This window comes from Lagopus muta, chromosome Z, assembly GCF_023343835.1.
Source record: "Lagopus muta isolate bLagMut1 chromosome Z, bLagMut1 primary, whole genome shotgun sequence".
NCBI lineage: Eukaryota > Metazoa > Chordata > Aves > Galliformes > Phasianidae > Lagopus > Lagopus muta.
Window position 1 is genome coordinate 66581586 of NC_064472.1, and position 27928 is coordinate 66609513.

Here is a 27928-nt window from a genome sequence, read left to right on the forward strand (position 1 = left end):
TAGTTGGAAAGGCTGAACAGAATAATTAGGTGATTAGGCATTACTGGTTCTAGTTCTGACAGATTCAGGGCTAGTGGCTTTCTGTGTCTTTGTAGTTCACTGAGAACAGCTGTCCTGTTGAAGATGACTTTTGAGGATGACTAACAAAATTTCATTGCAAAACTCTGAGAAACAAGATGGTGCTGTTAATGTTCAGAGAAGGAATCATCTTTAAGAAGCTTGTATACACTCTGATTTAAGTTCTCTCTCTTTCTAGTTCTTTTTTCTTTTTTTAATATTAAGAAGGTATTTGACCTCATCCTTCGTTTATCACATCTGAGAATGACAACTGTTGAAAATTTCCAGAGAGCCATTGAAAGATCAGTCAGCTGGAAAATATCAGCAGAAGGCTGTTTGGAAGGAAAGACACTTTACCTGGAAATCATCTTCAAAGTTAAACTTTAATATTTTCTATTCTTAAAAACAGATCTTGAGATTATGCAGCACATACAAATTTTGTGTTATGTCCATATGGTAAATAATTAATGGAATGTCTTTTTCGCTGGAAATCTTTCTGAAAAGAGTCACTTCTAGATACTGTAACCTTTGAACACTTTTAACAGCTGCATGAATAAGCTTTGGTTCTTAAGCTTTCTGTTGTGCCTTTAGGGTTGTCTGAGGGATCTCATTTAGGTTATATTCTCCACCTGTGCTTCATGGACAGTTTTCCCCCACTGCCATCTTTCCATCCGTTTATGTCTGTTCCTACAAAGACTGTTTCCTTCAAAGTTGGAAGGCCTGGGTTATGTCCTCTGGTTATCTTGCTGATTTGGGTGCATAAGCGTTTTCATATTATGACATGTGTGGATCAAGTTCAAGAGTTCAAGGTGTATTTTTTTTTTTCTCTGCTAGGATTCCTTTTTGTAATTAGGAGCAGATATAATGAAAAATAACAATCAGTAAGTAAAATAGCTATCTCAGATAATACGAGGTAGATTAGGGGGATGCCTTGAAGATCTAAATAATCTTCAGTGACTTTTTTTTTTCCTCCATTCTTTAATCAGCTCAATTAAGGGATAAAGCTGGGTACAACCTGCTGCATGCACCAAGTGTTCAGGGAAGCTTGGCATTTTACAACTGTTTCTCATGGAGATGAGTTAGCAAAAAATTAACTACACGTGATTCTGCATCTGTGCTAGGGTGGAGTGCCACTTCAAGCTGAACCTCAGATCTGCAAATATGTAGTGGGGCTTTACTTGAAGTTGAACATCAGCAAAACTATTTTGAAATGAGTAATCTGTAAGTTTGTTTATTTTGTGCAGAATAGCTTTTGTTGATATAACTTTGAATTGCTTGGTTCTCAGAGGGAAATCAAGCTTTTCCTTGCTCTCCTGTCATAGTTGATGTGCAGTCCTGAATTTGTGGCTGAAACCGTACACAGAGATAGGCTGTTTCATCTGGAACATGTTACTTGGAAGGTCAACACTTAAGTAATTTGAGAACACCCATGCAATGCAAACTATCTGCACTGTCATTTGTAGAATAATGAAGCGTGTCAAGAGGTGAAGTTATTTTTAAATTTCCTAGTTATATCTTGTAATATAACTTAGGATGATACTTTAAAGTATGGAGAAATATAACTTTATTATCTCGTAGCACTGTATTTCCTGTGGAATTTATTTGGATATGGACATAGTATGAGGTGAGAAGTATATGTGTGTCCAGTCAACTGCTTGCTTGTAAGCTCACCCTCATGTGTTGAGCTCCCCACTGCTTCTGCCCTGACCTTCCTTGTAGGCTCTAGAGAGTCCAGCAAGCACTTCCAAAGTCTGCTCCTTTTGTTGCATATAACTTCGGGTTTTTGTGATTGTTTCCTTGTATTTGGGCTTCTCAGGGAGTGGCAGCCTATGACAAAGGAATATAATCTATTATTTGAATGAAACTGTTTCTCACTGCAGCAGTAGTAGAATTTACATTTAAATGAATCTGGTTTCCTTGTGTTTTCTTTCACCTTCTTCTGACTTCAGTAGGCAAGAGCTTAACACCTTTCCAAGTCAAGAGAGATTTCATATGTCCTGTGAAGAGCAATTCTGTGCTATTTTTGCATTTTTTCTGTCAGGACCTCTGCTGCTCCTTCCTTACTTGCTCTGACCAGAATTTCAGATGTCTGTGATTTGGATTGATTTAGGGGCCAGAGTCTTATTCTCTGCTGCTTGAAGTAAAGCAACAGTTCTGTATGTCATGCCAGAACATCTGCTTTTCTTGAAGAATCAGCTGTGAGGAATACCTCTCCCTTAGTTCTGATGGCTGTGCTACTGTGCAATATGTAATCTAGACAGGTTATTTCAGTGTTTTTATATTGTTTTTCAGGGTTGTTTTTAAGATCTTTTGGCATTTGTTGAAGTGTGACCTGAAACTTTTCATATCTGTTATGAATTGTGATCCTCAGCAACAGTGGCACAGTTTACAGACACCCCTTGTGAAGTGCACGTGTTTGTGAGCAGATAAGCTGTTGCTGAAAACTCCTTAAACAGATTTATTCCTTTGATAAAGCTGCAGGAAGTGAGTTTTTCAAGTTTTCTAGTACTGTTGGAATAACTGTGGTTGATACTTAGTAAGATTTGGTAACTGAAGTGCTGATCTTCAGTTGAAAGTAATCTGTTTTCTGAGTAAGCTGTACATCTGGTACCCCAGCTTCAGTATTGATTCTGTTTTCCTGAGTGTCCTCCTTTTCACAAGGAAAATTCTAGGCTTCAGTGATTAAAAACAAGACAAACAAACAAAAAAGCACGAATGTGCAACTGTGGTAGGCATAGTTTACATGTCAGTACAATGTTATCCTCTGCACCAATAATCCCCTAATTCAATCTGTTGTAAAGATACAAAAACTGCTTATGCCTACAGGCAAGGTTCTGTTCTTTTGGTGGCTTCAAGTTCTTTTAAAAATATATGAAAAATTTCTATAGGGAACTTGAAGGTATGGTTATTAGTTTTTCTGCATACACATCCAAATCTAAAAAATATAAGCCTTATATTGTAAGCCTGTAAAGGAGCTCAGTAATCAAATTACATTCAGCAGTACTAATAATTTTATTCTTGATGCTTCTGTAGCAGCTTTTGTTTCATGTTATTTAAGTTTGAGGAAATTAGTAACTTTTTTCTCCCTCAACAGAGGAATGGAGAGCTGTTGACTAGCTCATATCCTTTGTTCATTGTTATTACAATAGGAGTAGGAAATGGAAATAGCTGACATGGTTTCCCTTCTGTACATCTTCCCTTGTTTCTTTGCGATGAAAGAATGTTGCAGTAATTCCTACATGCTGACACATGGGAACTAGTTGTGTGCCAATTATTTCACATTGTTGTTGTTGTTTTTTAACAGTCAAGTCCTTCATCTCCAGAGCCAGCAAGTCTTCCAGCAGAAGATCTCAGCACAATCTTCAATGGTCCAAAGCCAGCAGAAATGATAGATGATGACAGAGAAGATCTTTTTGCTGGTAATTACTTTTTTCTTCTAGCATGTCAGTGTAAACTCTTGCTCTTGGATTTTAGGGAGTGTGCTTTTCTGAGAAGGAGAGTTAATGCTTTGTTGTGCTATTTAAAATCATTTTCATTGCCTGGGTGTGAGGAATTTTGAAGCCATTCCCTTTTAATGAAAACTTCAATTTTAATTTAATACAATTTGATATTGTAGCCAATTGTAACCATTGCTTGTTGTGTCAAAGGTACACTTCCTGGAAAGTTCATTGAGTAATGAATTAGTACATTTCAGTATTAGCAGTGTTGCTGGCTTTCATCAACATTCTTTACTGGATTCACCAGTCATATTTATTTCAAATCCTGTGATCTTCTTAAATATGCTGTTATATTTGTGAATTTGAAAATTGGCATGAGTAATAAGGAAGGAGGGACAAGTTTCTTTTTTCTTCAGATTTGTTTGTTCTGTAATTGCTGACATATTGATACTGACAATATCCTGATAGTACATTGTGAAACTGTTTTGGAGTGCAGCCTTTGAACTGAGAAGATTTTTACCTTGCTTTTTTAGTTAAAATAAAGTGATATGTGACTTATTTGGATTAGATGAGTTTTAATTTCATTGATAAATTAGGTCTGGGACTTTTTTCAACCAAATTTTAATGTGTTGTCTGAAGAGTAAACACTCTGTTATACCCGTGGCAATATATATATTTGTGGGGTAACAGAGAAGAATCGTTCTCATACTGAATAAGTGGCATCTTGGAAAACTTATTAAATAGAAAAGTTAAATTTTCTTAATTTGACAGTGATGTACAGTTTTTTTTCATGTGGAACTCCATAGCATTTGTTAAATCTTTTTACTGGGCGTCAGTTTATTGGTAGTGTGAACTGAGACTGCACAGTTCTCAGCAGTAACACTTTCCCTTCTACAACTTGTTGCTGAGTCGGTTCACAGTCTGTTTTGAATACAGTCCTAATCTAATATCATAGATTCCCTGATACAATCATTTGAAAATAAGTTCCTGTCTTATTTTTTATAGATAGCTGTATACACAAGTCCATTATCTTTATTCTGAACTTAACAAATTTCCATATATTTGAACTTTTATTTACTAAGGGACTTTAGAATATATTGACCGGTTTGTTGACTGTCTGAAACTATTTTAAGATAAGAGAGTGAAAAAACAGAAGGGCTTTCCTGGTTCTTTTGTATTTGTGTTATGTAATTTTATGACTTGAAGAGACAGTGGTTCAGGAATGAAGCTTTCTAGTGCTAGTAGTTTATACAGAATATAAAGGCAATCTTTTGTAGACACAGAGCTGTCTGGAATGGATATATTTTAGGACAGCCAATTCTCATCTGGCTATAAAAGAAGGTGGCTGGATTAGATATTGATGAGAACCTGACAGAAGGAACAAGAGTTAGCAGCCAGATTGTTTCAACTAAAGTGAGTGCTGTGAGAAAGTGAATGAAACTGATTTAATGAGTTTGAGTTTTTCTGTGGAAGACATTCTTTTAAATGCATATGGCGTTGAACTGAAAGCTTCTGACATACTGCATGTCTAACAAAGTAAAACCGGTTTGTGAAGGGCAGTTTGTGTACTGACTGAGGCTCTGTGGAGTTTCAAACAGGGAAGAACAGGAATTTATGGAGTGTAAGATAGATTTGCAGTATCTTGTTCTGATCAGGAAGTTTGTATAATACAGTTGTATCCCAGTGAAGAACTTCCAGCTTTGTATCTCTGGCAGCATGGGAGTTCTTTAAAGAAGAAAAAAAAAGGGTCATTTCACAGAATCACAGAATTGTAGGGGTTGGAATGGACCTCAAGAGATCATCGAGACCAACCCCCCTGCCAAAGCAGGTTTAGGTGCTACGCTTTCACAAGTATAATTACCTTTTCCTTTTTTAGGACCATTTTGCTGGACAGTGATGTTAATCCAGCCCTTCAGTAGAAGCAAAATGATAAGAATACACGAGGGATTTGCTTTAGGCTTGATGGTATAAACCTTAGTTTCTGTCAAGGAAAGACCTAATTAAAATATGAGTGTAACTGTGGTTTTTTTGTTCAATGTGTTGAAATTCCAGAAAAGTACATCTACCTAGCCTACTGGAACAGAGGCTAACTGGAGAGGAAAATAATGACATTCTACATTTCATAAATTATGTTGTTCCTTTATATTGAATTATTAGATGCTATAAAATCCAGACAAAAGGAAATGCTGTGGGTGGCTTCTGGAAGGAGAGACTGGCTCTTTGGGATTATAAACAATCACAGTTTTGCAGCCGAATTTGTAAAAAAAAAAAAAAAAAAAAGAGGGTATTCTTTAGCTCGTGTAGGTTTGAATGTATTTTTTTCATTATCCATCCATTAAAAAAAGGTGATAAGTAAATTATGATTTCCTAATCTGTGTTGATGTAAGTCTGGATCTGGGATATTTTTTTCAGACTTCTTTGACTGTATTACAGCTTCTTTGCTGTAGCTTTCCTGAGGCAGACATAGGAAAATATCTGAAATAATTTTTTTTAGATATTCCTTACCTCATCTCTGCTGACCCATAAGTTCTTTGACAGAACAAAATAAAACTGGGCTGTAAAGGTAGAAGAAAATGGGTTTTCCATCTGCTCTGTTGGAAGCTAATAAACCTCACTGCTGCATTCATGAGTATTGTGTTTCTTGGCTCTGTAAATAAACTGCCTTGCTAAACTCATTTAAGTATTTTCACTTTTAGTGTAAAAGTCACTTTGTTGTATATTTGGCCAAAAATGAATTACTTTATGTTGACCTATAGACCTCATACATATGGGGAACATTGTGATCAATGATTCATTTCGTATCAGCAATATTTTTAAGAGCTTTGAGATGTATTTAAATATTGTCCATCCATAAGTTTCTACTGTAGAGTAAGTAATTAGATCATGAGTTGTTGTCTGAAATACGGGCCTTCAGCTGCACGTGTAGCTGCTGGACATAGTTGCCTGTGCCTTCTGCCTCCAGTGCTCATAGAGGAGCAAGGCTGTTAAGTTACTCCCATACTCTTTCATTATTTACAGGAAAAAAAGAAAATTACAATTTTTCCACTCTTGCACCTGGGAAGGAATAACTGCAAGTATCAGTAGAGGTTGGGACATGATCCGCTGGAGACAAGGTCTGTAGGGAAGGACTCTGGTCCTGGGGGTTTTGGTGGATGACAGGTTGGCCATGAGCCAGCACTGTCCCTGGTGGTAAGGAAGGCCAGTGGGATCCTGGGGTGCATTAAAAGGAGCACGGCCAGCAGGTCAAGGGAGGTGATCCTCCCCCTCTGCTCTGCCCTGGTCAGGCCTCACCTGGTGTACTGCATCCAGTTCTGGGCTGCTTGGTACAAAACAGGGATCCCCGGAGAGAGAGTCCAGCAGAAGGACATGAAGATGATAAAGGGTCTGGAGCATCTCCCCCGTGAGGAAAGGCTGCGTGACCTGGCTCTGTGCAGCCTTGAGGAAAGAAGACTTAGAGGTGATCTTGTTAATGCTTATAAGTATCTTAAGAGTGGGAGTCAAAAGGATGTGGCCAACCTCTTGTCAGGGCTCTGTGGGGACAGGACAAGAGGAAATGACCATAAACTTGATCATAGGAAGTTCTGCACCAATATGAGAAGGAACTTCATAGTAAGGTGACAGAGGGCTGGAACAGGCTGCCCAGGGAGGCTGTGGATTCAGCATCTCTGGAGATATTTCAGACCTGCCTGGACACCCCACTGTGCAGCCTGCTGTAGGGAGCCCATTTTGCAGGGGGTTGGACTCAATGATCTCTGGAGGTCCCTTCTAACCCCTACAACTCTGTGATTCTGTGAAAGCTGGGAATGGATTCTCTTAAGCTGGTATCTGACTGCTCTGTCTTGGGGAGAAGTTGGTGCATTTTGGTGGGATTTTTTTCTTAGTGATGGTGTGTACTTCAGGTTCTTTTTAATTTATTTCCTTAAGATACATTTTAATATTTTTTTTTTCTACTCGCTTGGAAGTTTGTAGAGAAAAGAATATGCCAGTTCCATGAACCAGACAAGGCATAGTTTCCATTTCAGTTTTCATAGTTTCATCTTAGATGAACTGAACAGCAAGAATTTCTAGCAATAACATCTGTTAGTCAAGAGCTACTTGCTGGTGCTGGGCTGGTTATTAGAAACTGGTTATTGACTTTGGGTCTGAACCAAAAACAAAAATGTTTGAACCAACTAGTGGCTGTTCTGTTAACAGTGTTTGTTTTCTCACTGTGATTGTTTTAGTCCTTCTGTCATATTAGTAAGGGTCATGGCCTGTGACTTACTCATTTTAGAACAGTCTGTTCTGTGAGGTTGTCTGTCTTCAAAATATGCTAAACCTGCAGCAGCAGTTTTTTACCCAATGATTTCTCCTTTCTTCTGGGCAGCAGCTCTTACTGAAGTTTACTTCCAAATTTATGTGATCAACTTAGTAAACTTTCAAGGATAATAAGCTAATTTGAGCACTCTAGTGATGTCAGTATGTTAGAGATCTATGACATTTGGATGTGTGGTAGGTAAAAATAACTTAGCTCAGAAGTGAGCTGCTTGTAAGGAACTGCAACACTTGCGCTTCCTCATATGATGCTTGACAAATACTGGTGGTGAAAGGAGGTGCCTAATGCTGAGGTTAAGCTCGCTGCTTAAGTGCCAGTGTATCTGATTGCTTTCTTTAATAGGCTGATATATTTTCTTGTTCTTTGAGAGCTTAACATCTTGAGAATGATCTTTGATAAAAGACCTCTTTGTGAAGCTGGTGTTCATGTGTACAAATCTTGCAGTATCAAATTGGTGGGAGCTGTTAATATGTGCTGATAGCTGTCAGAACTGATGTGAGCATTGGATGTTAATGTTTTCCTCTGTGGAGCTGAGCATAAGAAGAACTTACACCTTTGAAAACTATACAGAAAAGCAAGTCATCCAGATCTCATTTTTCATGCAAATATTAATACAGAGTAAAAAAATATATATCTGGCCCCCTCACACAGCCAAATATATGAATTTTCTGTGGATCATCTAAAATGATTAAGTAAAGCAGGTGCTTCTGGAAGCACCATAGTTTCTTCTGTGAAACCTACCAAATTCACCCCTCAGTGAAAAAATAAACATCATTTACATTTTAATCCACACTGTATCATCTAATTTTCCATATTGAAATGATGAATGTAAGAAGTGTAACTGGCATAGGTCGTCCAGACTAATCTGTTTCTTGAGAAGTAATGCACGTGCTTGTCATAAAACATGTTTCTAAGCAGGGAAAAAAGGTAGGAAGCACAATAGCCTGCTATTCTTGCTGTAGAAATAATAATTCTTTTTTCCTTTGCAATGTGTCTTGAAAGTCAGTAATCTACTTCTGAAATTTTAAAACTTCTAAATGAAGAAAATGTCATCCTTGTCTGCTGCTGTCTCCCCTCAACACCCTTCTACCAAGCTTTCCATTTATCTCTTCTAGATACATGCTGTATGCTGGATGCATGCAGATTTGGAGTCAGAGATAGCAGGAGGGAGGGTAGCATGAACTATAATTTCTTCTTGAAAATAACTGACTTGATGTCTATTAAACATACCTTTTTTTCCTCTCACTAAGTTCCTCCAAGAAAAGAAGGGTTCATAGGCAACACCTTAAAAACTTTGTTCACGCTCAGCCAACTTGGACTCTCACAGGATTGGAAATACTGGTATGAGTAAAGTCTGCTCTTATGCCTGTTGTGATCATAAAGCTGCAAGATGGTGTTCTTGCATTTCTAGCCATGTCCTCTCTTGCAGAAATAGTGCAGCAGTGTCACTTCAGCCATTGCTGAACAGGGGTAGGGGGCTGGTCTAGGTTGTATTTCAGGTGATAATCAGCCTGGATTCATTAGTACTAATGTGTGTGAATAACAGACTGAGACAGAGAATTGGTAGGGAAAAAGTGTGCTATTGTTTCATCCTAAAGCAGTGCTGGTTTGGTGATTTGAATTCACTCTGTTTTCATGGTCTCATTTTCATGATAACGGGAATGTTTTCCCAACTGATGAGAGTGTGGAATGAATTACTTCATGTTTTGTATTATAAGCCCATCTAAAATTTGAAGGTACAGAAAGGTGCTTACTGTTGGTTAATGGTTTTTTTCCCAAATGTGCACTGGTATATAGCTGGTAACTGGAAAAGGAAAAATTGGAATTTGGTAGCTCGATTTGTATTTGTGTGTGTGCACAAGTGCATACACTGATACAACTACTGAATAGAAGTATGTACACTTGTATAAATCCTTATGTATGTTGAATGCTGCTAGACAACAAATGGTCTCTCTCTCTTCCACACTGAAATGCTGTTCTTCCACTTTAAAAGGTTCTTATTTTCCAGCTGTGTCAGCATGACTTTTCATGCTGACATGAAAAGTGTTTTGAATTAAACTTCTTTGTTGTACAAAAATGCAATATCTTTCCTGTGGCATTTGAGGGTAGAAACCATAAGTAGGATTCTTCTACAATTCCTAAAGATTTAACTAGAAAAACGAAGCAGTGGTAGGAGAACAGCCTTTTTCAAATAAGTATTTTAGATAATCTTTCTGATTTTAAAATATGAGAAAGTCCTTGTGCTTAACATTACTTTGAAAATAACAAATAACCTGAAATTAGAATAATGGTGCCAGGAAGTCAAGAAAGGTAGTCCTTCCCCTCTGCTCAATGCCAGTGAGCCCACACCAGTGGGCCCAGTTCTGAGCATCCCATTACCAGGGATAAATGGAGTGAGCTCATGAAATGGCCATTAACGTGATCAGGAGCATGAAGTGCTTGACACGGGAGCAGAGGCTGAGAGAGATGGAACTGTGCTGACCGGAGAAGAGAATGCTAGGATTGTTTAGGCTGGGAAGATCAAGTCCAGCCATCACCTGACACTACCAGTCCACCCACCTGTGTCCCTAAGCACCATGCCCACACATCTCTTAAATATTTCCAGTGTTTAAGATGATGATGCCACTGCTTCTCTGGACAGCCTGTTCCAATGTCTGACCACTCTCTAAGTGAGGGAGTTCTTCCTGATATCCAATTTAAACCTCCCCTTCTGCAACTTTATGCTGTTTTCTTTCATCCTTTCACTTGTCACTTGAGAAGAGAGACTGGTGCCCACCTACAACCACCTTTCAGGCTCTCCTGAGCCTCTTCGATTTCCCTCAGCTGTTAGTTATAACTCTAGTTTTGTAATCCGTTTAGCAGTTTGTTTTTCTTCCTTTAATGCATTCCAGCTAATCCATATCCCTCTTATAGTGAAAGGCCTTAAACCAAGCACAGTACTCAAGGTGCAGTTTCACAAGGATAGAGTATGTGAGGACAGTCATCCATCTCCTAGCCCTGCTGATGGCACTATGTCTGATACAAGCCTGGATGCCCATGGCCTTCTTGGCTGCCTGGGCACACTGCTGGCTCATGTCCAGCCAAGTGTCAACTAGCATCCCCAGATCCTTTTCCTCTCTTCTCAGTTTTCTAGCCCCAAACCTGTAGCAATACATGAGGTTGCTGTGACCAAAGTGTAGGACCTGGCTGATTGCCTTATTCAATGTCACAAGACTGGGCTCAGACCATCCAACCATCCTATCTCCCTCTGTAGTGTCTTCCCACCCTCGACAGATCAACACTGCCATCCAACTTGGTATCTTCTGCAAACTTACTGAGGACATGTTGGTCAAGATTATTGATAAAAATATTAAACAAAACTAGCCCTACCACTGCATGGTTGGGAGCACCACTAGTGACTGGTGCCAACTGGATTTAACTCTGTTTGCAGTGACCCTTTGCTCCCACCATCCAGCTTCTTACCCAGTGAACAGTCCATCCATCCAAGCCATGAGCAGCCAGTTTCTCCAGGGAAATGATGAGGGAAAAAATATCAAATGCTTTGCTGAAGTTCAAGTAAACAGCATCTACAACCTTTCCCTCATCATTAAGAGTGTCATCGCAAAAAATCAGGTTAGTCAGACATGACCTGCCTTTCATAAATCTGTACTGACTATGCCTGGTTGTCCTTAACATTCTGTATGATGGCACTCAAGATACCCTGCTCCATGAACTTTCCTGGCACTGAAGTCAGACTGACAGGCTTATAGTACCTCAGGTCCTCCTTCCTGTCCTTCTTATAGATGAGTGTTGCATTTGCCAACCTCCAGTCACCTGTGAACTCCCTAGAACTACTGGTAAATTATTGGAAGAAACTTGATGATCAAACTCAGAGAAATTCATCCAGGAGTACAAATACCTGATAGGAGGAATTAAAGAAGGAGGAATCAGACTTAGTGGTGCCCTCTGAGAAGACAAAGGGTAGTAGGCATAAATGGAAGTATGGGGGATACTATTTAAACATAAGGGGAAGCGTTTTTTTATTTTTTAATTTAATGGTGAATTTTTAAAGCACTGGTTTGTGTTGTCCAGAGAGAAAATGGAATCTCCATCCTTCAGGATGTTCAGAACCCAACTGGATGTGGTCCAGAGCAGTCTGTTGCAGACATTGCTTGAGTGGTTGGGTTAGGCTAAACAATGTCCAGAGGTTCTTTCTAACTTCAGCAGTTCTGTGGTATATTCCAAAACAAAGTGATGACAGCAAATTTTGTTTGCCTCAAGCCAGAATGAGCATATTTCAAACAGGCTAAGGCATGATGACCTTAAGTTTGTTTTTAATTTGAGTTCTGGTATCAAGCAAAAATTTAGGTATTCAGCCGTTTTCATCCCAGTAGTGTGGTTTTGAACATTTATGAAAAAGTGTCGTAGAAGAGTGGGAAATAGAACTGACTAGCAGAAATGGCAGCTGGGTGGCTTTGATATATTGATTATGAAAGACCATAATATTGCTTCTTTCAGTAATAACTGTTATGCTTCATTTAATGCTGTTTCCAGTTTTGCCAACATTGCTAGTAGATTAAAGGCTGTTCTGAAAAACTGAAAAATCAAGTGATGCTGTGGGGGATGAAAATGAGACTTTTTTCTTTTTTTTTACACATAATATAGTAATTTCACAAATTTAGGGTAGACCTGATTGTTAAACTGGCTTGTGTGTTGTTGTTTTTTTCTTAACCCTTGAATAAGAACTTGTAGTAAGAATAGGAATTGATGATGATCAAGATTTTCAGTGGTACATGGTGATAGGACAAGGGGAAATGGCCATGTACTGGTGTAGAACTTCCTGTGCACCAGTTTGAGAAGGAACTTGTTCACAGTGAGGTGTCGAGCACTGCAACAGGCTGCCCAGGGAGGCTGTGGATTCTCCTTCTCTGGAGATATTTCAGACCCGCCTGGACACCCAGCTGTGCAGCCTGCTGTAGGGAGCCTGCTTTGCAAGGGGTTGGACTTGATGATCTCTGGGGGTCCCTTCCAACCCCTGCAGTTGTGTGATTCTGTAATGCTCTTTATCCATACCAGGATTTAAGAAGTGGAAGGAATGTGGCTTAGTTTCTTTGGAAAATTGAGCTGTTACATAGACAAAAAAAAAAAAATGCAAGAACAGCTCTTTTCAAATTTGCATAATAATCTGTTTTGGAAACTTTGCAGGACTTAGAGTAGATCTGCATTAATGCCTGAAGCTATGCTTGGTAAAGTGGTTGGAACTGGTGTGGGAAGTCTAGTTGGTAATACATTCTGAGAACAGTGGTGGAATCGGTCTCTGTATCAAATGTTGTTTTGCGGTCAGTATTATCTTTAGAGGAACTGAATTTCTTGCAAATGCACATTTAGCAAGAACCACAGCATTAATCACTGAAACTAGAACAGGAACTTCTTGGTAGACAGAAAGAGGATAGCTTGCCAGTGGTCAAAACCAACTAATCAAGGAACACATGCAGGATTTGTAGTGCAGAGATTCAGATCCTCTTCAAATGTAGATGAACTGTATATGTTCTGAAAGTATTTAGCTTTGAATGAGCTATTGTAAGCCTAAAGGAGATTGTTGTAAATAAAAATGATCTTAAAGGTCAGAATGCCTCTAATGCTAAAAATATTTATTTGCTAGGTTATGGGCTTTGGGGTGGAAGCCTGCGTTATGGTTGTGTAACTTCCTTTAAAGCATGCTACTTTGCTGAATATGCTTGATTATCAGCCTGTATGATTAAATTAGTTGTTCAGGGTACAAAACCAGAAAAGAATAGTCTTAGGGATAGAAGAAACTGAGTTTTCTTTCATAGTATCTCTTACAGAAATAAATGACTAAAACTTCCATGGATATTCTAAAAGACTATTTACCTGACTATATAAAAAAAAGAATTACAATATTAATCATACTGTAGCCTAATACAAATGATGCATGTAGTTTTATACTTATTTAAAGAAATTACCAGCACAAGCAGGCGCTTCTTACGGAGGCTTTTACTAGACTTGTACATTTTCACTTTATTTTGTGTGTGTTTGTTATCTTTGTGATAGGCAACTGTCTCAGCTATACAAAAACTAACTCAAATTCTTTATCTAGAAGCCACAGAAGAAGTTTTATTGGACAGTCCAATACTTTCACCAGAACCAACTCCTGCAATCACTCCTGTGACACCTACTGCATTAGTAGCTCCTAGAATGGAATCGAAAAGTGGAACAGCCCCTGCAAGTTTTGATAGATCAAGAGAAGAGGTATACCTCAAGTTCGGAACTATCTAGTTTGGACTTGGAAGTTGTGGGTTATTTTGTTGTTGTTTTGTGTATTTCGTTGTTCATTACAGTTTCTAAATATTATTTCACAGGATTATCCTTTGGTTAGGAGAAATGTGTATATGTTTATATTTTTGGCACTTAAAATTTGATATACATTTGACTCTTTAAACAATACCGTGATAATTCATTACATAACTGTATTGGAGATCTGTAAATTAAGAAGTAACACTTCATTCCTGCAGGTTAGGCATTGTAAAAGTGGGTGTAGGAGCAAACCTTGAGCTTGATATGGGAGAAATGTTAATGATGTTATATTGCAACTCTATCAAGTTACTGATTTTAACTTTTGTTTATTAAGTAGTTAATGGGAAAATGAAAGGGGCAGTTGTTAGCATTATCCTGTATACTAACAAACAGAATGTTTGTTAGAATGATAAGGATTTAAACGTTGACGTTTGATGTTCCATTCAAAGTCAGGACATTGGCAAATGGCATTCATTCTACACTGTCCTCTTACTAGACAGTGTCAGTGTAAAGAGTTTGTAAACAAGACTTGTTTGTGACTCAGAAACTACTTCTTCCCCAGAATTTCTAAGATGGTATTTTATTCTTATTTTCTTCCTCTTCTGCCCCAACATACTGTCCTTTCTGCCACAGTGTTTCCTTAGATCCCTGTTTATCAAACTTTTGTACAATTGCATGTAAATTCTGCATGACTAGAGCCCAGGCAAGTATCAGAAATTATCTGCCTTTGACTTCTTCCTTCCCAAATATCTGTATTTTGATTTAAAGATTATAGAAACGCTGCTAACAAGAGCATTTTTTTTAACTATGTTATCTGCTGAGAGTGGAGGCAGTAATATGAGTATACCCACAAGATGAGTATTTATTAAAAATTCTGAGGCTACTTTATGTGAGAGGAAGCTTCCATACTAAAAAGGTTTTCCAGGAAGGCTTAAAATTAAGAGTCCTATGAGAAATTACGTTCACATAATGTTGGATGACAGGTCTGGAAGGGATTTTAAATTCACAAGCATACTGACTCATACTTCTACTTCCACTGTTCTCTTATTTTTGTACCTTCAAATAATATGAGTGCATATTAACTTGCTAACTGTTCATTTCCTAGATTGAAGAGGAAGCAAATGGAGATTTGTTTGATATAGAAATCAATGTGTCAGACCCAGAGAAAGTTGGTAAGTTTCTCCAGACTAGTAAATCAGATGATGGACTGTTTGACCTGTTAAAGGCCATTCTGAGATTTTAGCATTATTTCTTACTCAGTAATCTTTTGGGTGCTTTCAGTATCTAAGTGGAAATACACGTAATGTATATTTTGAATCAAAAAGTATCTGGAAGCATTAAACTAATTCTAGCATAAGTGTTTTCATTTTCTTTCAGGGGATGGCATGAACGCTTATATGGCATACAGAGTAACAACAAAGGTAACTAGTTCAACAAGTATTTACAGGTACCTTTGTATTATAACTAAGTAAATGCATCAGCAAGTCATCACTAAAATTGTTGTTGTTTTCTTCAAGACATCCATTTCTATGTTTCACCAAAGTGAGTTCTCTGTTAAAAGAAGATTCAGTGATTTTCTTGGCTTGCACAGCAAGTTAGCAACAAAGTACATGCACATTGGTTACATTGTGCCTCCAGCTCCAGAAAAAAGTATTGTAGGTAAGTCTAGTTCCTGTGCAGTTGAAAGTACGTGTGCATGTCATTTAATTACTGTAGTACAAATTAAACATTTTTATACCACTGTGCTTCTAAGGTGCTTCTAAGGTAATTACTGTTCTGTGCAGATATTTCTTCCTTCTTATCAGGTGTTCCAAATTACCATGTATTTCTCCTGTTCTCAATTTTTAGAAAGTTAGGGTTAAGCTGAAAAGATATGTTGTGGCCTCTTCTTAGCTCAAATCAGTGTTGGTAATAAGAAAGACATTCATCTTAATGCTTGGTGCTCTGTTTCTTATCTACTAGTCTTTCTTCACTGTTGCCCCTCAAGAGCTGATTAGTCTGTCAAAACAAAGATGTTAAAGGAAGGTTTATTTTTAACTTGTGTTGTTATCGGTTGTTCACAATACACAGAGCTTCATACATACCTCACCTCTCTGATATGTCAGTTGGTTTCTTCTAATCATTGTGAATGGTGAAATGCTTAGTTAATTCTTCAAAGTTCTAACTTTAAAAATATTTTTGAGTGACACTGGTTTTACTGAATACCTTGAAAGATAAGATTTTTGTTCCATCAGGTAGGGAACACTGTTTATGTAATGAAGCAAGTTTTTTAGCTCGAAGTAGGAGAAGATCTTTGAAGACAGTTAAACATTTAAAATAAGAAATGTGTGGAAGTCTAGTGGCTTTTCCATGTAAATAAATCAATGGACACTGGAATGCTACTTGATCTGTAGGAAATGACAGTTTTTTTTGTTTCATCTGTAAAGCATTAGAGCAGCAGCTTTTCATTAAAGTAGGGACTGACTTTCTTAAGATACAGATAAGTTGGGAAGTCTGTAGGTTGTTTTCAGGACGCATGAAAGTCATACCTCAAACCTGAACTGCTTGCCGTTCAGTGCAAGTTTGCTGTTTGGTTCTATCAAAAAATATATGGTCTAATTCAGGAGGAGTGAAAGGATGCTGGTTTAAGATGCAACTGAGAGCTGGTAAAACAGCTGAAAGATGGCAAATGAGTTTACATCACATGCTTATTTTAAAATTTAATATGAAACATTTTACATCCAGTTTTATGTGATGTGTGTTGTACAAAATCCTTAGTCTTTTGATTCTGTTACACTAGTTATAGGGCTCAGAGTTCGAAGTTAAAATCAATCATTATTATTATTGTTTTACCATCTATTTATTTGGTAGGAGTTGGGAGGGACCTGTGTTTAAGACAGTTCACAGATGCAAGTGTTGAATTACCAAATATCCTGTGAAACAACAGAATAGAACTGAGACATTGGTGATTCAGAGTTCAGTGTTCATCTAAACTGCCTCGTTTTCACATCTATTTTGAAAGTCATAGATTTTGCTTTAAAAAAAAAACAATTGGGAGTGAAGCAGTTTTGGAAAGTGCTGAGCTGACTGGCAACAGAGTACTTTTTCAAATGTTCAGAGCTTTCTACTCAGAATGTATAGTTTGAAAAGCACAGAAGTAATTGGACATGTAAAAATGACATGTCTGGATTATAATATAACTCTCCCATGCTTTAGAAAATGAGTGACTTTGAATGTTCAGTGTATCTTGTTGCTTTTTATAGCACTTGGGTTTCTAAGTCCTCTGAATATGAGTCTTAAGTATGAAAAATACTGACATCAACCACAGTTTGAGTTCTTTCTTGCTGAAGGAGAAAATATTTCACGTACCACAAGACATCAAGAACACTTGGTTGTAGTTGTAGTTCTTTGGCCACTGGTTGTAGTTCTTTGGCCACTCTTGACTTCAGCAGAGGAAGTGGTATAAAACTGTTTTTCAAAAATGCTGTGTGGTTTCCATTAGTTAATTAAAAGCTTCTTAGTTTTGAAGATTAGACTATAGTAGAATGAAAATATTGGCTATGAAAAAACAGTAAGTCTCATGTTAAAGCCTGTTTTCTTAATCTGCTTTATTAGCATGCTTTCTTCTTTTGAACATGACTGACCAGTAAGACTGATCACAATTTTCTGTTGCTCTCATAAACCCAAATTCAGTTCTTTCTTTGTTAACTTTTTAACCACAATAGTGCAGTACAGGAAACTGTATTTCACAGGACTGTTCCCAAAAGACTGTTCAGCCTGCAGTGTTTGTTCTTTCTGTTCCTGTGTAGTAATTTTTATTGTAATTTTACTTACATTATCTGAACATAGATGAGCTTTATCTTATAATCATATCAGCTATACTAACGATTTCTGTGTAATAAAGTAAAATCCATATGATGCCATTTTCTTCAAAGGCATGACCAAGGTTAAAGTAGGAAAGGAAGATTCTTCATCTACTGAATTTGTAGAAAAAAGAAGAGCAGCTCTTGAAAGGTAATGTGTGTATCTAAAACTTGTTAGTCTCTAACAGGTATCTGACCCATCTGTGTTTAGGTGTGTTCTGAAGATTGTATGCAGCTGTCTCTTTTTTGTTTAAAAAAAGTTGCATAATTCCCATTAATAACTGGAAATGTAGACACATTGATATGGTGAATTACAGCTACCACCTCTAGCTGGTCAGTGCTTAGTTTTGAGACTGTAGAGAACCAGTGTCTGAACTTTCTTCATTAGCTTGCGTTGGCAAAACTTGTGCAGGTATCTGAGCTTTTCAGTGTGATTTTTTAATATGTTATTGCTGTGATATGATTGCCTCATTTGAGAAGAATATTCCATACAATGGTTTCAGTTAAACTGGAAAATAAACAGAAGTCAAAACTTCTAGTTTGTCTCTGGAACTCCAAGGCCTCAAGAACTTCATACATCGTCAGCTAGATCAGTCTTTGGCCTAGTCTTAACCAAAAATTATCACTTTAGATTCCTGTCGCTAATATCTTTCTATTTTCTTAATAATATAAAAACATCTGAACAGATACTGAACCTCCAAATACTGACAGGTTGTACTGTCTTACAGATACCTGTCACTGGAATTTGGTGTATGACTTAATATTTGCTACTTGAAATTGTACCCAGAAGTTAACAAAGTAGTTCTGTCATCTGGAGTAGAACTGTGAAACATCATGTATGCTTAAACAAGTCTGTTGCTAAAGGAGTGCTGCCATGAGATATAAAGACTTGGAGTAACAGTTGGGATTGGAGGAATTAGATAAATGAGGTGACATTTCCTCACAACTTGAAGTCGGAGATTACTAACGGAGATTACTGTTTTCCCCCTTTATTTTGTCATGTGATCAATAGAACTGTAACTGGAACAAGTTTAACGCATGAACTTGTGTATGTGCTTTAAATGCTGTGGGGTTTTTTTTTCATTTATTTGTTAAAGGAGTTTTGCTGTTGTACTAGTTCTAGTGGATGTTGAGTGTATGTCAACATACTGAGGACTGAACTCATCAGGATATTTGATAATGTTTTTCAGAAAAACTGTGATAACATTACCTGTCAAAAAGCAACTTTTTCATCGTGCCAATTTTAGCTGGCTTTTGCTTTCAGAATCTTAAAGTTACATCCCTGTCAAGGTGTTCAAATGCCATTTAAAAGCAGTGGTTCTGTTGATCATTATGTAACCCAGGGGAAACATATTAATATGCTCCAGAAATCCAGACCAAATAATGTGCTTCAGTTTGTTCTTTCATGATCCCAAAGCTGTAGAGAAAGTGGGAGGAAAGACCTGTTGAGGTCGCTAAAATTTATCTTCTGGAGTATTGAACTTAAGTACTGCAAGTCTACCAGATGTCCTCAGGCAACACAGTCACTGGTGTCCAGTGAAAAAGTTAGTAATTCCCATGGACTGAGTTGTTCTGTAGTAGCAGATTTCTAAAGAAAAATATCTTTCCTTGACATGGCAACTTTAACTTACTAATTATCAGAACATGCAAGGAAAAGTTGAGCAATCTAATTTATGAAATTGTTCCACTGCAACAGTGAGTTTCTTTAGGAAGCACTGAGGACCCAATGACCATATCGAATGGCAGATGGAGAATATACCTGATCAGTGTACTCAGACTTTGAATTGAGTGTTCCATTCCATAGCACTTCGTAGGAGATTCTAAGTAATCTGAGAGTGTCCTGGGTCTGATGTGGTATTTCATAGCTGAGACTTAGGCAAAACTAATCGTTAAAAAAAGTACAAAAGGCAGTTGATAGTATTCTGTTAGCAGATTTTGACTGTTAATATCACATATTCTTATGCTCTTGTAGTCTTTTGAAATTCTGTATTCCTACAAGGCACTCTTTGTAAACATTTAACACTTTCTGTTAGTGTATAATACGGCAAACATTTATGAGAAACTTACAGTGCTTTTTACTGGAATAATACTGTTGAAATTTCACTCTTCAACCCATACTTGTTCAATAAGTAGTTTTTAAATTAACCAAAAATGGAAAAGAAAAAGAAAAAAAAAAGAAAGAAAACAGTAAGAGTTGCATTAATTTAATTTCTATGTGTATGTCAGAAGTAATGTGGAATGAAGATCTAGCATAGTTACCAAATAAAGAGCTCATGCCTGGAACATAACTGGCTCACTTTTTCAAGACTGTCTTTTATTCTAAAACGAGTAAGGCAGAATAAGCCATAACAAAAAAAAAAGAAAAAGAAAAAACATATATATATAGGATATATATATATATATATATATATATATATATATATATATATATAGGATATATATGTAAAAACATATGTATATATAGGATATATATATATATCCTATGTACACTCTATTGTGTAAGAATGTTTAAAGCATTTAATGTTTTTTCTTCTCTCTTAAATTGTTTTTCTGGCCTAAAATTGGCTGTTATTAGAGCAGGAGGATTTCATTTTATTGATGAAAATATGAAATATAATATTTTGACACTGTGAAATGTACAGTTATAGTAAGTCCCACCTAAGCTAAGTTAGCAACCAGCTACTTTGGTGTGTTATGGTATGATATACAGTGTGTGTGGCTGCATTTTATCAGAAGTTTCAGGTTTTGTGTCTACCTTACTAGACTAAGACCTCACTGAATGTTTAAACTGCTTAGTGGTGCTAGCCTATGTAGCTCTTAACCTACATGTATGTTGAAGGAAGGTGGCAGAATGCAGAAATATGATATGAACATTCAGTAGGGAGGCAAAGGATTGAAGCACTATGGAGTCTGAACTATTCCCTGACATGTTAGGGGTGACTTTACAAGTATTGAAGTCCCATTATGTAATATGGGACATTGTGTTCTCCCTGCATTATAAAGCTTTTTAGATGGAATTTTTCATTGCTGTCAGACACATTCAATCTGTTATCTAATATTTTAATTTTTAAATCACAGGTATTTACAACGAACAGTAAAACACCCGACCTTGTTACAGGATCCAGATTTAAGGCAGTTCTTGGAAAATTCTGAGGTATTTTGAGTTTTTTCATGTTCTATTTATTTTTGGATACTGTGACATACAAACTAATGTATTCTCTTTCTGCTGAGACCTAATCTCCTAGATTAATCTAATGTAGAATTGGATTGCACCCTTCATCATACAGTGGTACATGGTACAGAATAATAGAAGGATACTTAGGAAATGGTGTGTGTGTGCATCTGAGAGAAGTTAGGCTTACAGCGACCAAAAGCTATCTGCTGCACAGTTTCTTCTTGAGTTAGTTGGTCTCTACATTTCTAGTTAATGCTTGTGCACACGGTCGCTATCTGTAATTGATGTTGCTAATAGTTAAGTAAGGTTAAGAATTTAATAGCCTTGGAAACAGGTTTCTTACCTCTGTGAGTCCTTCTTGACATTTGTCAGTGTGATAATGTGAACCTGCTTGCAGTGCTACTGAACAAGCTAGATGTTTTGTGCATAGAGAACTTCAGCCACCAGTGCTATCAGCCTGATACCTACAAAATTAAATATATTGCTAAAGACATATGGTATCTCTTTATACATGTGCAAAGTGGATTTGCTGTAACGCTGAATTGTCTTTTGGATAATGTTAGTATTTTAGTTATGTGTGTAGTGGATTTGGCAACTGTACTAGCAGACAAAATGTTACATGTGAAAAGTCTGATGTGGGGGCCCACCTTGTACAGCATCTTTAGACTAACTTGAGTAATGCTAATATTTGTTAGCTTACCCTCTGCATATCTAAACAAATGCACAGTTCTCCCAATAATCATGAGGTAGGTGGAAAAATATATCCATCTTTTATGGTTACTATACAGTGCAAATCTTGCATTATGATGACGTGTTTGACAAATTTCTTCCTTCTAATTGTAAACATTGCTCTTCCTGTAGCAGCTTATTCTCTGTTGCTTATAGGTGGCTAGTTAGGACCTTTAGCTAGTTCATAATAACTTCAGACAAGTTGGCTGATTGTTCCATTTAAATGTAAAGATGTAGAAGAAAAGTAAATAGTCTATATTTTTAAGTTTTCCTCTGAGAATGTAAAAGTAGTAAATCCAAGAAATTAGATTCCACTATATTGAAACACATAGGACTGAAGAAAGCACTATATCCTTTTCTTTCCCCCTTGTGCCCCGTTAAGCCTCCATCCTTTTAACCAGTCTGTTTGCTCTTATTTGTCATTCAATTCCAGCTGCCGAGAGCGGTTAACACCCAAGCTCTGAGTGGAGCAGGAATATTGAGGATGGTGAACAAGGCTGCCGACGCTGTCAACAAAATGACAATCAAGATGAATGAATCGGATGCAGTAAGAGCTGAATTTTCGACTTGAATAATGAGACGAATTAATGAGGCTCAACAATTGCATTTTAAGGCTGTAGAAGTAGAAAATGGGTTATTAATTTGCTTATTGGCTTGGATTCTTAGCTGTATCAGTTGACCACCCTGGCAGTACATGGATAATTTGCTTCTTTAAACAAGAAATGTTGGTGGTAATCTAATTTGTAATGCTTGGTTCTTTCATCTTTTGTCAGTGGTTTGAAGAAAAACAGCAGCAATTTGAGAATCTGGATCAGCAACTTAGAAAACTTCATGCCAGCGTTGAAGCATTAGTCTGCCACAGAAAAGGTAGCTTCTCTTTCATGTGCTTACATGAACTTAAGTTTAGGAAGCGGTGATGAAAGGAGAACTTATTGTGTCAGAACTCTTGACTAATGAGTAGAGTTATGCAGGAAATTTTAATGCAAAAAATCTTGTAATTGTAGCTTTTACTGTAAACTGCTGTATCAATTTGATATACCTGCTATTAATTTTAATTCTCTCTAGAATATCAGCCATCCCTTCTGTTGAACTTGAAAGTTACTATATTGATCTGGTATAGTTTCTTTTCTTTTCTTGCAGAGTTCTAATACCATTCCTAGCAAGGATTCTACTGCAGTAGGCATATATAAATGTATCTCTAGATCTCATGGCAAGAGTAAATTCTTTCTGAGCAAAAAGTTACTGCATAAATCCATTCAAACATTGTATGTTTCTGTACTGCTCTGCTAAATGAGTTTAAGCTCTTAAATAGGCATTTTCTGTTATTCATTTGATTCACATAATGATACATCATCAAGCTGCTCTTCAGGTAAACTTTACTGAAAAGATCTTCTAAAAATATCAACTTTGGATTTATTTGTATTGGAGGGAAGTATTGCCTACAAGTTTATGTCTTGACCACCTTTGTAGCTGTTTTGTCAAAGACTGCTTTCCATTACGTAAAAACAAAACAACAAAACCACTTCTATTTGCAGTGCAAAGCTATAAATATGTCTTTTGGTTACTGCGCTACGTTAAAATTTATAGATTATGTTTCAACTCTGTACTTTCAAAAGTACACAGAGCTGCATCTTCCTTATACTACTATGAACTGTTCTCTGTAGTGTAAAAAACACAGACATGAAGAATCTTTGGGCAGATGACCTCAAGCTTGAATAGTATTTTAAGGAGTAATTCAATTGGAAAATTGACATGATTTTTTCTGTTGATTTGAGAAAGTGTTTGTTTAATTTTAAAGAAATTATTTAAATATGAGTATCACATATCTGAAGATGTTTTTTCTTCTGCAAACATTTCTGCTGTTAAGGATTCTACAAAAGCTGTAGAGTTGCAAACAAGCTTGCACTTTCAATTCTTAAGTATTTTGGATAAAAATATATATTCGAAGGTCCTTTATAGGAGTTAACTTTGTACAAGATGACTTGCATGGGATTTGATGAAACAGTTGCCTTATAATTAGTAGTAAATAAGCTGAGAACTTCAGTTTCATAGATACCAGCCAGCCACTCAGGTATATATTGTATTATTTTGTTGTATTTATTTTTTTTTCCTCTATGAAGTGTCAAAAGATAGCAGTGTGTTACATTATGTACAATTAGAAGAACTTCAGTCAATAGGACAGTCCAACAAAAATAAATTCACTTGTGGTGGAGGTGTTCTTGTGAGATACATAGGATTTTCCAACTCTTAACAGTGCTTTAGACCAGCTGAGGTTGGTTTGAAGTTGCTCTCAAGGTGACTTGGCTTAGGTTCTGTACGCTTGGACTTTTCCCAAACCAGGCATTTTGTTTATAATGAAGTAACATTTTTTTCCGTGTCTCCTGATAGAGATGATAACAGGGTCAGCAAAACATTTACTGATGGAGAATTCTGTGCACTGTGTTCTCCTAAATATGGTTTCGTTGTGAATGCCTTGTGTATTCTATCATGAGCTTTAGGAAGTACATCTTCTGTTTTTCATTTGGAATGAAGTTCATGAGGACTGCATTAGGGCCGAGGCTCTGCTGTGTTGATCTGTGCTGCAAAGTAATGTAAGTCGACTACATTGTACTGAATGTTGTTTCTGTATTTTAGAACTTTCAGCCAACACAGCTGCCTTTGCTAAAAGTGCTGCCATGTTAGGTAACTCTGAGGACCACACTGCTCTATCTAGGGCTTTGTCTCAGCTTGCAGAAGTTGAGGAGAAGATAGATCAATTGCATCAAGAACAAGCTTTTGCTGATTTCTACATGTTCTCAGAGCTGCTTGGTGATTATATTCGTCTCATTGCTGCAGTAAAAGTGAGTACTGGCCAAAAAAGAGCTAATTTTGTGTTTAAAGTCACAATCCTCAACTTGTACGTTCAAAGAAAATGAATGTTTGTGTGTATATGTACATTTTTTACACAGTTGACACAAAGCTTTTGCCTTTCATTCTGAGTAAAATAAATAAATTAGTGATCAATTATTCTAGTGTTAAAATTGGGAGGAATTTATAAGATGCAGAAAAAAGGTAATTGGTGAATATCTTCTTTAAGCAGTACTAATTGTATATAGGATCGTAGAATCACAAGGTTGGAAACGACCTATAAAATCATCTAGTCCAGCTGTCTAAATATATGGTTTTAGGGCAAGCTATATGCTGTGAAGTCTAAGCAAGAGTGTGTTTTGGCCACGCTTCTTGGCTAGCCAGAAGCTTCCTTAAATACGAAACAAATATAGATTTTGAATGTACGTGTCATTAAAGAAAGCATCCAGTTCTGTTGTTAGTCATACTGTATAATATAACTAGGTTTTGAAATGGAAAGGGATGTCTGAGAATTTTATCCAGAATTACCTCTGCACTTGTCAAAATAATCTTTTCTCTCTCCTCCCTTTCTCCATTTCCACCCCCTTTGGTTGCTTTGGTAATGTTTTGTTGGAATGAGGTACACAATGTACTATGGGGCACCGTCCACTCCAAAGAGGCTTGTTGAATGCCTTCTGTTATTTATAGATCATATTTAGCTGTGCAGCCATGCTGTTAAGTGAAACGCAAGTAGACGTGTTAGACACAGTGAAGTTTGAAAATAATTCTTCTAATTTTATTCAGAAACACCTTATCCTACAAAAAAATTAAATAGCTTTTACATTTCCAGTTGTTTAATAAATTCCTTCATTCTCACAGGGTGTGTTTGATCACCGAATGAAATGCTGGCAGAAGTGGCAAGATGCTCAGGTTACTTTACAAAAAAAACGTGAAGCTGAAGCAAAGCTCCAGCTTGCCAACAAACCTGACAAGTTGCAGCAAGCTAAAGATGAGATAAAAGAGGTAATGTTATCAAACATTATTTTGGTGATCAGACTTTCTGCTTTGACTCATTCATTCTGCATCAATGCACTACTTTATACCATTTTTATTTAAGAACTGCTTACTCATTTGCTGTCTGCCATATTTACTGAAATTGTTGAAATTTATTTTAAAAATGTGCACAATTTCTACACATTGTAAGATGTGGAAGGCAGTCGAAAGATGTCTCTACGGAGTCTGGGAAATGGGAGGAGGGAAAAATGGACGAGTTGAATTGCATTTACATTTTAACAAATGACTTGGATAGAAACAGGAGCATCTTCACTAAGATGCTAAAATTTCATACAAAAAAAAACCCACAAAAAAATAATGGAGAACTGTTCCCATGTTTTGCTTTATTGTGCAGCGTTTATCTACCCATATATATTTGTATGTATATATGGTGTGATTTCAGTAAAAATAAGTCTTACATGTTGAAGTGTCATAATTTATACACTTTTTCTATCATGCTTCACTAAGGAAATTGAAGAGGTAGGACAACTTAATTATTTAACATTAATGCATTCTGATTATGCAACAGTATTCTCTCATTAAATAATGGGAGAACGTTAGATTTCAAACCCTGTTATGCAGATATTTTGTTTGGCTTCCTCATTGGTCACTAATCACAAGCTGCTTTGTTCTTTCTATATTTCAGTGTATTTTGCATATGGCGTTGAAGTTTCCCATTAACTTGGCTCTTTCTTTTTCTTTAAAAAAGCCCTTGTTTACTGGGAAAACTTAGTGTGAGTCTTATGTGAGCATATTCTTTCTGGTTGGTATTCTTGACGTCATTCATCTGTTCACAGTACAAGTGATGTCATTCCTTGACCAAAATTTTCTGGAATATTGAGAGTAGTAAGAAATAGCCAGTGATCCTTTCTTAGTCCCAGCATGAAAAGAATTAATGGTGTTGTTCCTGAAGGATGTACTTTTCCTGCTTAGTTTATGACTAAAGAAGGTTGTTAGTAAACCCTCAGTTGGAATATGTGAACGGAAAATGGCTACCATTGAAACAGATTCAAAGTTGCTGATTCTGTAGTGATAATTCTTCTGGCAGAGACATTGCAAAATAGAAAACTACACGGATTGGACTTCGTAAACTGAGTTGTTTTTTGCTGGAAAAAAATAATGAAAGAGTATTTCCAAAAATACCACTATTGAAAACGGGAAATTCCTCTTTGATGGAAACTATAACATGACAGATCATCATTCAGTGATAATTTTAAACATGGTACCTGGACGTGGCAAAGCCAGGATAGGGGTCCATACAGAGTCAGACATTGAAGTCTCCTACAGCTCTAGTTGCAGTGGTAGATCAAAACAGACAGTCTGTGTACCCTTCCCTTGTCCGAGCTTTGTGTTGTTTCAGTTATTAGATAACTCCTAAGGTTGTGTTTCCTTGAAGCAAATCCAGTTATGGCATAACGTGTGGCTTTGTAAATGTGAATCTGAACATAAGGAGTTTCTGAATAAATGTGAACCAAAAATATAAATGTGCAGGTGCTTACTGGAACAGGTTCATCTCGTAACACGACAATAACTTGATAATGCAGCACAAGATGTTTTTATGGATATACAGCACCACTGACAGAAATGTGTTGCCTCCTGGCCTTTTTCTGAAGAAGATAACTGTTAATTGGATATATTAGCTTCTATGTTTCCGTTTGTAAGGTGGCATTTGAAATACCAGTTAACTGTATCTGCAGTGTCAGGCAGCAGATAACTGTTTTCACAGTGTATCTGTACGGATGCTATAAATTAATAACATAAATAATTGTGTTAAAGTAAATGCAAAAGAAAGCCTACTAGTTACAAGATAATGTTTGATGATAATCTTATTGTGTGGCTAGATGTGTTTTGGTATAAACTAAGGATAAATACAACCTACTGTGGTGTAATACTGTTGTGTAAATGCCACGCTTCCATTATGACAAAAATCCCAAGCTGTAACACCATTTTCTCTTAATTTTTCTTTTATATTCTTATCCTTAATAGCTTTTTTATTCCTCCTGTCTCGTTAGTCACCTCTGAAACAGACACTTGTTTTGATTGTCCCAAGCAACTTGCATCCTAACTGGAAGACCAAAAAATGTAGCATTGTGAGCTTGTCATTTCTGACACAAAGATAAGCATATGTATGACTGTAGGCAGAGAGAAAGATTTAATCACTTGTTCTGGGACTAGGAAAGTACAGGAAACTGACTTCTGA

The 27928-nt window shown here is 36.8% G+C and overlaps 1 protein-coding gene across 1 annotated transcript in view; it reads left to right on the forward strand.

Annotated features, from left to right (window-relative positions):
* The window catches only part of SNX2 (sorting nexin 2), a 34054-nt gene that overhangs the window by 4267 nt on the left and 1859 nt on the right, over positions 1-27928 (forward strand). The window contains exons 2-12 of the mRNA XM_048930714.1: positions 3362-3476; positions 13907-14058; positions 15209-15275; positions 15481-15524; positions 15621-15762; positions 18018-18096; positions 21024-21099; positions 22283-22396; positions 22623-22716; positions 24484-24689; positions 25555-25698. Of these exons, the coding sequence (XP_048786671.1) occupies positions 3362-3476; positions 13907-14058; positions 15209-15275; positions 15481-15524; positions 15621-15762; positions 18018-18096; positions 21024-21099; positions 22283-22396; positions 22623-22716; positions 24484-24689; positions 25555-25698 (1233 nt within the window). The remainder of the gene's footprint in view (positions 1-3361; positions 3477-13906; positions 14059-15208; positions 15276-15480; positions 15525-15620; positions 15763-18017; positions 18097-21023; positions 21100-22282; positions 22397-22622; positions 22717-24483; positions 24690-25554; positions 25699-27928) is intronic.